This window comes from Natrix helvetica, assembly GCF_964273705.1.
Source record: "Natrix helvetica genome assembly, chromosome: 5".
Lineage (NCBI taxonomy): Eukaryota > Metazoa > Chordata > Lepidosauria > Squamata > Natricidae > Natrix > Natrix helvetica.
The window spans coordinates 6993478-7005884 of NC_138551.1; the positions used below are offsets into that span (position 1 = coordinate 6993478).

At 45.3% G+C, this 12407-nt stretch overlaps 1 protein-coding gene across 1 annotated transcript in view; it reads right to left on the bottom strand.

Moving 5' to 3' along the window:
• Positions 1-12407, bottom strand: part of LOC309393805 (cytochrome P450 2J2-like) — a gene marked incomplete at its 3' end in the record, with an annotated part of 38106 nt that overhangs the window by 15623 nt on the left and 10076 nt on the right. The window contains exons 3-4 of the mRNA XM_081956300.1: positions 9486-9646; positions 6692-6868 (exon numbers count right to left, since the gene is read on the bottom strand). Of these exons, the coding sequence (XP_081812426.1) occupies positions 6692-6868; positions 9486-9646 (338 nt within the window). The remainder of the gene's footprint in view (positions 1-6691; positions 6869-9485; positions 9647-12407) is intronic.

Here is a 12407-nt window from a genome sequence, read left to right on the forward strand (position 1 = left end):
GGCGGTGGTGAGGCCCCTGCTCAAGAAGCCTTCCCTGGACCCAACGGACCTAGTCAATTATCGTCCAGTCTCCAACCTTCCCTTTTTAGCGAAGGTTGTAGAGAGTGTGGTGGTACAGCAGTTCCCACGTCACCTGGAGGAAAATGATTATCTAGACCCGCGCCAGTCCGGCTTCCGACCCGGGCACAGCACGGAGACGGCCTTGGTCGCATTGGTTGATGATCTCTGGAGGGCCAGAGATAGGGGTTGTTCCTCTATCCTGGTCCTATTAGATCTCTCGGCGGCGTTCGATACCATCGACCATGGTATCCTGTTGCACCGGCTAGAGGGGCTAGGAGTCAGGGGCACCGTTTTACGGTGGTTTGGCTCCTACCTCTCTGATCGGACGCAACGTGTGTTGGCAGGGGAGCAGAGTTCGACCCGGAGGCCACTCACATGTGGAGTGCCACAGGGATCGGTGCTCTCGCCTCTCCTGTTCAACACATATATGAAACCGCTGGGCGAGATCATCCGTGGTTTTGGGGTGGGATATCATCTGTATGCTGATGATACTCAGCTATACATTTCCACCCCGAACCACCCCAATGAGGCCGTCGAAATGATGTCCCGGTGTCTGGAGGCCGTACGGGTCTGGATGGATGGCAACCGACTAAAACTCAACCCTTCCAAGACGGAGTGGCTGTGGCTTCCGGCCTCCCGGTTCAACCAGGTGCCTCCATCTCTGGCCATCGGGGGCGTCCAACTAGCCCCCATGGAACAGGTGCGCAATTTGGGCGTCCTCCTGGATGTCCGGCTGTCCATGGATGATCATGTAACAGCCGTGGCAAGGGGGGCGTTCCATCAGGTTCGCCTGATGCGCCAATTGCGCCCCTTATTGGACCGGGATGCCCTACGCACAGTCACCCATGCGCTAGTGACGTCTCGCCTGGATTACTGCAATGCTCTCTACATGGGGCTTCCCTTGAGATGCACTCGGAGACTACAGTTGGTCCAGAATGCGGCCGCGCGGGTGATTATGGGGAGAACTAGATACTCCCCTGTAACATCTCTCCTGCGCGAGCTGCACTGGCTTCCTGTGGTCTACCGAGTGCGTTTCAAGGTTTTGATTATGATCTTTAAAGCGCTTCATGGCACAGGGCCTAGTTATATGCAGGATCGCATCCTGCCCCACACATCCCTACGACCAATTCGCTCACACAGAGAGGGACTTCTCCGGGTGCCGTCCGCCAAACAGTGCCGGGGGGCGACACCCAGGAGCAGAGCCTTCTCTGTGATGGGCCCAGCCCTGTGGAATGACCTCCCCCGTGACATCAGGATCACTTCCGATCTCCGCTCCTTCCGTGTACAGCTGAAGACCCACCTCTTTCAATTATCTGGCCTGGCTCAATCGTAATTTTTCTCTTATTCCTCCTAACTGTTTTTTAAATTGTCTTTAAATATTAATTCTTAATTGCATATTGGGTTTTTACAATTGGGGTATTTTAATGCTGATTTTTAACTGTCTAAATGATGAAATTTGTTACCTCCTCCGTGTATGTGTGTTTTGTATTTATGTACGTTTATGTGCTGTTATTTATCTTCTATGTTTTATGCTCCATTGTACGCCGCCCCGAGTCCTACTTGGAAAGGGAGCGGCTAATAAATCCAAATTATTATTATTAATAAATTCTATACTGCATCGGTCATTGTCCGTGTTAACAAGGGCCGCGGCGTATGTTGAGGTCCCTGGGCATCAGTCGACAAGTGGGCTACAAGTGGACCAGCCAACAAAATGACAAAAATATAGTGCAGTTTAAAATTGTGCCATAATGGCCTGTTATTACAACTCAGAGCCAAAAAAAAGAGGCTACTTAAAGCGAATGTATGATTTATGGAAACAACAATATCCAGATTTAAATGTTAGTGAACAACGACTAGTAGATCAAAGGCGATTTATTACACGGAATAAAGTGTTTAGTGAAGTTGAACTTGAGGAAATTCAGGCAAATTGCAAAACTAAGAAAACAACATCACAAGCAGAAATAACTGATACTCAAGACACACCTAAAGACATTGTAGTAGAACTCCCAGAAGAAGCTGTCGGGGAGGAAATAACACTATCACCAGAACCAGTTATCACCGAACCAACTGATGAACCAACTCAAAAACAAAAAGAACAATACCTGCCCCGAAAATCAGGTGGCAGAGGATTATTACAAGTGAAGCAAATAGTTGAAGAAGAAAAACATGCACTGGCTGATTATCTAAAAGAAAGTCAAGAACATTTATTAATCGAAGTAAAGAACAAAAATCTACTGAAGGCCCAACAGACGAAACAAGAATACAGAAAAGATGTGATAAAATCAAGGATGGAGAGTTGGCAGAACAAAGCACTGCATGGTCAATTTCTGGAAAAAATAAAAGATAAAGTGGACAGTGAAAAAACTTGGTTATGGTTAACAGCAGGTACTTTAAAGAAAGAAACAGAGTCACTAATCCTGGCTGCGCAAGAGCAAGCTATCCAAACAAACGCCATTAAGGCCAAAATCGAAAAATCCTCTGATGATGCCAAATGCAGACTCTGCAAAGAAGTTGATGAAACTGTTGACCGCATACTCAGCTGCTGTAAAAAAATCACGCAGACTGATTATAAATTGCAGCACAATTCAGTAGCACAAATGATCCACTGGAATTTGTGCAAAAATTATAATATTAAAACAACAACAAACTGGTGGGAACATAAGCCTGAAAAAGTCACCGAAAATCAGATGGTCAAGATCCTATGGGATTTTCGTATACAAACGGACAAAACACTGGCGCATAACACACCAGACATCACACTGGTTGAGAAAAATAAGGTTACAATCATAGACATCGCAATACCAGGTGATAGCAGGGTCGACAAGAAGGAACATGAAAAAATCGCGAAATACCAGGACCTAAAAATTGAAATTCAACTATTATGGCACAAACCAGCAGTGGTAATTCCAGTGGTAATCGGCACACTGGGTGCTATTTCAAAAGCACTGGAATTACATTTAAAACAATTAAAACTTGACAAAATCACCATCAGTCAAATGCAAAAAGCTGCACTGCTTGGATCCGCACGTATATTACGAAAATACGTTACGACGTCCTAGGCCCTTGGGTGGGGCCCGACTAGTAATCAATGCCAAATTCAGCGAAACAACTGGCCGCTGTGATACAATCGTATAATAATAACAACAACAACAACAACAACAACAACAACTCCGCCATTGCCGGTCCCAAGCCCGGATGAGAAAGGAGGAGGGTTGGGGTCAGTTTGGTAACCTGGCCCCATAAAAAAAACCCGCCAACCCATATAACATGGTGAAAGAAACAAATAAAAATTCTATACCGCATCGGTCGTCGTGCGGGTTAACAAGGGCCGCAGCGGATGTTGAGGTCCCTGGACATCCGTCGACAAGTGGGCTACAAGTGGACCAGCCAACAAAACGACAAAAATATAGTGCAGATGAAAATCGTGCAATAATGGCTTGTTACTACAACTCAGAGCCTGGAAAAAGAGGTTATTTAAAGCGAATGTATGAATTATGGAAACAACAATATCCAGATTAAATGTTAGTGAACAACGACTTGCAGATCAAAGGCAATTTATTATACGGAATAAAGTGTTTAGTGAAGTTGAACTTGAGGAAATTCAGGCAAATTGGAAAAAAAAAACATCACAAGAAGAATTAACTGATACTCAAGACATAAGTAAAGAAATCGTAGTAGAACTCCCAGAGGAAGCTGTGGGAGAGGAAATAACAACACTACCACCAGAACCAGTTACCATTGAACCAACTGATGAACCAACTCAAAAACAAAAAGAACTGAAGGCCAAGATCATGGAGCATTTTCTGGCTAGTGAGGAAAGGCAACGTTTACCATCATTAAAAACTGTCCCTAAGAAAATTTTGGCCCCTATCATGAAAATGGTTAATGCAGTACTTTCAACAATTGAATCGGGATCCATTTTGGAAATGAATCAGTTAATGTACAGTGCAGCTGTAATAGTCACTAATGAACTAGGCATTAAAATCAAAGCACCTAGTTACACAACCGAAAAAGCATCAAAGCCAAAGTAGAAAATCCGATTAGAACAAAAAGTCAAAAAATTAAGGGCAGATGCTAGCAACTTGAAGAACATGTGTGAGCAACGGCTTAAAAACAACAAAATTATAGATCAGCTAATCAGAAGGTATAGATTGGATACAAGAAACATCAATGAAGCTGTAGAGATTGTAAAACAGCAGATAACAGCAACAGCTAGGAAAATTGAAAGATATGAGGCACGAATCATCCAATATAAACAAAATCAGCAATTTCGATCAGACCAACGGCGTTTTTATCAAAGTCTTAATGCGAATGGTGACACCAAAAGTCAAAAACCAGAAAAGCAGGCCACAGTTGAATTCTGGAAAGAATTGTGGGAAAATGCAAAGGACTACAATAAGGAAGCAAAGTGGATACATGACTTTGAGAAAAGCATTGGTAACAAACAAATGCAAGTATTAGAAATAACAACTGAGATGGTCAAAAATCGAGTAAAAAAAGTAAAGAATTGGACATCACCTGGAAATGACCAATTACATGGTTTCTAGCTCAAATATCTGACCAGTTTACATGCAACATTGGCCAGGCAACTGAATGAAATTTTACAAAATGGTCAAATTGATGGAATGGTTGACAACTGGAAAAACATACTTGATTCAGAAAGATGCAACTAAAAGAACAATACCTGAAAACTACAGACCAATAACATGCTTGCCATCAACCTTAAAATTACTCACAGGCATTATTGCAGATAATATTATGGATTATTTGGAAACAAACAACATCTTGCCAGTAGAGCAAAAAGGCAACAAAAGAAGGAGTAGGGGCACAAAAGATCAGCTCCTAATTGATAAAATGATATTAGAAAATTGTAAGAAAAGAAAAACGAACTTGAATATGGTCTGGATTGATTATAAAAAGGCATTCGACTCATTGCCACATAATTGGATCATAAAATGCTTAGAAACAACTGGCATTAGCAAAAATATTACATCCTTCACTGAAAAAGCGATGAAACAATGGAGAACTGAGTTGGCAGTAGGGAATGAGAACTACAGAATGGTTAATATCAAGCGAGGAATTTTCCAGGGTGATTCACTTTCACCTCTTCTCTTCATCATCGCGATGATCCTGTTATCGGTAATCTTAAAAAAAATGAAATTAGGCTACCAAACAGCCAAAGAAGCTGAAAAAAAATCGCATTTATTATATATGGATGATTTGAAACTCTATGGTAAGTCAGAAATAGAAATCCAATCACTGACAAACACAGTCCGAGTATTCAGCACTGATATTTCAATGCAGTTTGGCATGGAAAAATGTGCCACTGTATCCATAAAAAAGGGCAAAATCACTGCGTGTGAGGGAATTGAAATGCCCAATGGCCAACTAATTAAATGCAACGAAAATGAAGCCTACAAATACTTAGGCATTCTGCAGTTGGATAACATCAAGCATGGAGAAGTAAAAACTATTGCCAGGGGAGAGTACACCAACAGAGTTAGGAAAATTTTGAAATCTAAATTGAATGGTGGAAATACAATCAAGGCCATAAACACATGGGCAATACCAGTTATAAGATACACAGCTGGTATAGTTAACTGGACACAAGCTGATTTGGACTTTTTGGACCGAAAAACCAGGAAACTAATGACAATGCACTACAGTTTACATCCACGTGGTGATATTGATAGACTATACCTACCCTGAAAATCAGGTGGCAGAGGATTATTACAAGTGAAGCAAATAGTTGAAGAAGAAAAACATGCACTGGCTGATTATTTAAAAGAAAGTCAAGAACATCTATTAATCGAAGTAAAGAACAAAAATCTATTGAAGGCCCAACAGACGAAACAAGAATACAGAAAAGATGTGATAAAATTAAGAATGGAGAGTTGGCAGAACAAAGCATTGCATGGCCAATTTCTGGAAAAAATAAAAGATAAAGTGGACAGTGAAAAAACTTGGTTATGGTTAACAACAGGTACTTTAAAGAAAGAAACGGAGTCACTAATCCTGGCTGCGCAAGAACAAGCTATCCGCACAAATGCCATTAAGGCCAAAATCGAAAAATCCTCTGATGATGCCAAATGTAGACTTTGCAAAGAGGCTGATGAAACTGTTGACCACATACTCAGCTGCTGTAAAAAAATCACGCAGACTGACTATAAAATGCGGCACAATTCAGTGGCACAAATGATCCACTGGAATTTGTGCAAAAATTATAATATTAAAACAACAACAAACTGGTGGGAATATAAGCCTGAAAAAGTCATCGAGGATCAGATGGTCAAGATCTTGTGGGATTTTCGCATACAAACGGATAAAATACTGGTGCATAACATACCAGACATCACACTGGTTGAGAAAAATAAGGTTACAATCATAGACATCGCAATACCAGGTGATAGCAGGGTCGCCGAGAAGGAATATGAAAAAGTCGTGAAATACCAGGACTTAAAAATCGAAATTCAACATCGCTGGCTGGGGAATTCTGGGAGTTGAAGTCCACAAGTCTTAAAGTTCCCAAGTTTGGACACCCCTGCTTTAAATAGACTGTTCAAATGGCTGGGCTGTTGCTCGGGGTTGCAAAATAAGTAACGGAGGAATTCCAAGGAGAGATAATACTCACTCTTTTCAGCTGAAGTAGATAGTAATCAATAAAATCTCGGGGTTCATGCAAGGGCTGGTTTTCCTTGTGCTTTTCAATTTCCTCCTTCACCAGATCATACATAAACTTAAAATGGGACAGTGTCTTTTGATGTGGCCCAGGAATGCGACGCATCAGCCAGGGAAATACTTCGTACAGCTGAAAGAAAGCAAATGTCAGGCCTGCAGCCATCTTTTCTTTTGGATCTTTGGCCTGCCGCATTTTCTATTTTATTCTACTATGCATTTTCGATTGTGGGAAAATGGGAGGGGGGAATTGTACTGAGTGAGATGATATGTAGCCATAACAAAATTCTTTCTAGAAAGCCAAGGTCATCCTTTGTCTTTGCACTTCTGTATCTGACCGGAACTGGATGGGTGGAAGCTGCCAGCATGGCAGTGGAAGATTGGACCATGGGATGGACTTGTGGGTGTTGGGTCAGGATCGTGAACTTTCAACTGGGTGGGGAAAATCGGGAAGCTTTCAGATTTGGGTTTTCCCAGATGTGCCAACATGGCTGTCTTAATAAATTGGAATTTTGAGCAATACTTTGCCTTGGACTCTGATTTACTTTTGGATGCTATTTGGAACCCTGACAGTAAAATCATCATCGCTGTTATAATAACAAAATCTATTTTCCACTCTTTACAATTAACACTTTGCGGACATGGATCGGGCCATTGCTTGTGCCCACTAGAGGGGAAGGATATTGCAAAAGCCCCATTCCCTCCCCACTCCTGGGGGAAGGATCCTGTAAAATCTCCATTCACACCTCACTCTGGGGCCAGCCAGAGATGGTATTTGCCGGTTCTCCCAACTAATCAAAATTTCTGCTACCGGTTCTCCAGAACTTGTCAGAACCTGCTGGATTTCAGCCCTGCAGTTTCCCCATTGGCTTTGCTTGTTGGAAGCCGGCTTGTAGAAAGTTGCAAGCAGTGATCATGGGAAAATGGGATGCTACAACTGTTGTTATTGCCAGCTGATCACTGAGTGTCCGAATTGCGATCACCTGATCCTGGGAGGACCAGTCGTAAGTCCCACTCATGCAGAATTGTCGTAACTTTGAACTGATAGTTGAGTGAATAGTCATTCCGCAAAAAACTAGGTAGGTAGTCCTCAACTTACAAGAGTTCGCTTAGTGGGCATTTGAAGTTAACAATGGCAATGGAATAAGTGACTTGTGACCATTTTTCACACTTATGACCGTTGCAGCATGCGACGGTCAAAATTCAGGCTCTTGGCAACTGACTCATACTTATGACAGCTGCAGAGTCCAGGGGTCAAGTGAACGCTTCTTGCGACCTTCTGACAAGCGAAGTCAACGGGGGAAACCAGATTTGTTGAGTAACCATGTTACTCGTTTAACAACAGCAGCGACTCACTTGACAAATGTGGCAAGAAAAGTTGTAAAATGGAGCAAAACGCACTCACTTCAGAAGTTTCTCATTTAGCAACATAAATTCTGGGCTCAACTGTGGTCGTAAGTTGAGGTCTACCTCTACTGTGGCTCCTCTCCTTTCCCTCTGCTCTCCCCCGCCACTCTACACCATTTACTCCACACATTCATTTATACTCGGTCTCTCTTGTTAAAAGACCTGTGCTCTTAAAAGACCAGACTACAATACGGGTAGTCCTTGACTTACAACCATTCATTTAATGACTGTTCAAAGTTACAACCATTGCAGCATCCCAATGGCCCTGCATTCAAAATGGGATGATCAACTAGGGATTGTTGTAGTATTCTGAGATCAGTGACGTGCGGTGAGGTTTATGGCTGGTGAGGCTGGTGATGTCATCAGGAAGGCGGGAAATGGGACCACGTGTGCTGGAGGCTGAGGCTGCCTCATCCTCCAGCACACGTGATCCCATTCCCCGCCTTCCTGAATGTGCTCCGCCGGCTCGCGCTCCGCGATCCCCAACAGCAGCTGCTTTTCAGTGCTTTTCTGTGCGTCTGGCGTTTAGGACATCCGGCTATCTACCTAAACGCCAGATGGACAGAAAAGCACTGAAAAGCACTTCGCCTCCAAGCCACTTCGTCTTGATGATGTCGCCGACATCGCTGCTGGGCGTGGTCGGACGGAGGTAACCAGAGTGGCGCCGAGGGGTCCGGGCGGATGAAAGAGCAAGCGAGCGAGCGATGGAGGATCAGGCAGCCTGATCCTCAGTCGCTCGTCTGCCGGACTGCCTCGGTGCCACTCTGGCTACCTCCGTCCGTCCGCGCATGACAGTTGCGGCGACGTCATCAAGCCCCTGCCACTTCTGGACGTCTAGTGTAGTCGCGAGGAGCGCGCAAAGTACAGCGGAGGCAGGAAGGTTATTGGCGCTTCCAAGAACCCTCCTACCTCCGCCGGTTGCCCAGCTGGCACCGCCCCGCGCGCGCTCCTCCTCCTCCCTCCTCTTCCTCTTATATATATGAAACTCCCTCGTGGATATTATTATTATATATTATTATTTCATGATGAGAGGTGAGGCTCTGCCTCCCCTGCCTCCCCTGACCACACGTCCCTGTCTGGGATCAAATGGCCACCTCTTGCAACCTTCTGATGGGCAAAGTCAGTGGGGAACCCAGTTCTGCTTAACAAACCATGCTGCTCATTGAATGACTTGCGGTGAGTCACTTACTGACTGTGGCCAGAAAGGTCATCAAAGGGGGCAAGGCTCATTTAAGAACCGTCCTGCTTTGCGACAGGAATTTTGGGAACCATTGTGGTCGTAAGTGAAGGATTACCCGTGTAGAATGTGAATCAACCTGATAAGAAAACAAAAGCTCACTCACCACATGAAAGAAGCTGCCCATAAACCTTGTACCATAATTTATGCCATCGGTTAGTTTCTGAAAGTTTTCCTCTTCGAGAGAGAATCGGTACCCAAACACCAAGATGGCTATCAAATTGAAGAAAGCGTTGGTGACCGGCAGCAAAGGATCTAAGGGCTGACCTGAAAATTAAGAAATGGATTGTCAAATGAACAAGATACGAAAGTATCGCATCCCATTGTCTGCAGAAATGTAATAGATCCTTGACTTACAACGTTAAGCACTTAGCAACTGGTCAAGATTACATGTTTCATCCTGAAAAGCTATTTATGACCTGGATTTGATGCTCCAACGTACACCACTCACGCACTCGCATCCAGAGGTGGGTTCCTACCGGTTCGGCCCGGTTCGCATGCCAGTCCCAGAGAGGTCCCAGAGATGGGCTGTTTTTTCGTACGAATGGAGGTGTTTTTGCCTTTCCCCAGCCTCCAGGAGCACTTTTCAGGCTTCAGAAGGGCAGGGGGGAAGGGAAAAAGCCCCCGTTTTGGCAGAAAATGGGTGAAAAACGGGCTGTTTTTTTGCAAAAAGGAGGTGTTTTTGCCTTCCCTAGCCCCCAGAAGCATTCTGCAGGCTTCAGCAGGGCTGGGGGGGGGAAGACAGAAATGCCTCAATTTTTGTGGAAAAGGGGCCCATTGTCCACCCATTTTTTGCAAAGAAACGGGGCCGTTTTTGCTTTCCCCCAGCCCTGCTGAAGCCTGCAGAGTGTTCCTGGGGGCCGGGGAGGACAAAAACGTTTTTTTTTCTTACTGGGTAGTTTGCAGGCGCTCCCTTAGCTCCGGCGAGGCTGGAGGCCCCCTCCCCCCTGTCAAAACTTTTTGCCACTGTTTCGATGGGCGTGGCTTGGTGAGGGGGTCATGTGATTGAGTGTGCGTGAGTGACATCAAGTTGGCCACGCCCACATGCCCCTCCCATCTAGCCATGCTCACCGAACTGGTGGTAAAAAAAATTTGAAAACCATCCCTGGTAACATCTGTGCATTTTCGGCATTCGGCAATACGGCGGTTACATGACTGCAAGGACCAGCATTTACAGGTAGGTCCATTGCTAAGTCATTAAGTGAATTGCATCTCATTTACGACCTTTTTTAAAGTACAGTTGTTGAGCGAATCACTTCAGTGGTTGAGACTCGTGCCGTCGTTAAGCAAATCTGGCTTCCCCCATTGAGCTGGCAGGATGAAAGCACAGTGGTGATCACTGAAATGGTAGAGCAGCCATGCTGGCTGGGGAATTCTGGGAGTTGAAGTCCACAAGTCTTAAAATTCCCAAGTTTGGACACCCCCCTGTGGTAGAGGGTTTCCTGCCTAGGCAGGGGGTTGGACTAGAAGACCTCCAAGGTCCCTTCCAACTCTGCTATTGTATTGTATTGTACATGAACTTGTGACTGAGCAATGATCATAAATGCATGCCAGTTGCCAAGTGCCCGAATTTTAATCTTGTTACCATGGGAATGCTGCAAACAGTCCTAAGGTAGTTACAGGTAGTCCTCGACTTACAACAGTTCACTTAATGACTGTCGAAAGTGACAACGGCACTGAAAAATGTGACACATGACCGTTTTTCAGAGTTATGACCTTTGAAGCATCCCCATGATTGTGTGATCAAAATTCAGATGCTTGCCAACTAGTTCGCATTTATGACCATTGCTGTGTCCCAGAGTCACGTGATCCCCTTTTGCGACCTTCTGACAAGCAAAGGGGAAGCCAGATTCACTTAAAAACCGTGTGACTAACTTAACAACTGCAGGGACGTTGCAACCGTGTGACTGCCCTAAACAATTGTGGCAAGAAAAGTCATCAAATTAACTCACTTAACCAATTTCTCACTTAACAACATAAATTTGGGTCTCCATTGTGGTCGTAATTCAAGGTCTACCTCCACTTCTGTTTTCTGACAAAAAAATGTTCCATAGAAAGCAACAGGTTTGCTTAATGACTGCGGTGTCCACTTTCCAACCTATGCATTTGCTTAATGGCCAACAGACACACAAAAAAAGGTAAAATCAAGTAGAGTCATGTGGTAACCTGTTTAACGACTATCACTTTTTATCAGTGACGTGCGGTGAGGGTTATGGCTGGTGAGGCTGGTGACGTCATCAGGAAGGCGGTGAATGGGACCATGTGTGCAGGAGGTTGAGGCAGCCTCAGCCTCCAGCACACGTGGTCCCATTCTCCGCCTTCCTGAGTGAACATTAAGGGGACAGCGGAGTGTACTGATCCGCGTAGCATTGCTTCCTCCACCGGCGCCAGTCCCTTCCCCCCCCCACTCCTTTAAGGTCTCCCACCAACCCAAAGCCCAATCTCCAGCTCCCTCGGGCAAGGCTTGAGCGGGGTGAATGGGAAAGCAACGAAAGGGGCTGCGCTTTCACCCCGCTCAAGCCTTGCCGCCTGCAGCCACTGCCCGCCCTCGCTGCCCCTTTCATTGCTTTCCCGCCCGCCCTCGCTGCCCCTTTCGTTGCTTTCCCATTCAGGCGGCTGCGCTTCCCATTCCCATTTCCCATGCAGGCGGCTTCCCATGCAGGCGGCAAGGCTTGAGCGGGGTGAAAGCGCAGCCCCTTTCGTTGCTTTCCCATTCAGGCAGCTGCACTTTCATGCCTTTGTCATCCGGCAGCACCGACATTTCTGCCTCCGCCCTCCACAGCTCCCTGGCGCGGCCGGACGGAGGTAGCCGGACTGCCTCGGCGCCATTCTGGCTACCTCCATCGAGGCGCGTCCAGGAGCTGTGGAGGGCAGAGGCAGAAAGGTCGGCGCTGCTGGATGACGTCATCCGACAGCGCCGACAACATTTCTGCCTCCTCAGCTCCCGGGCGCGGCCGGACGAATGTATATAATATTATAATACCAGTATTATATATATATATGTATATAATATTATAATACCAGTATT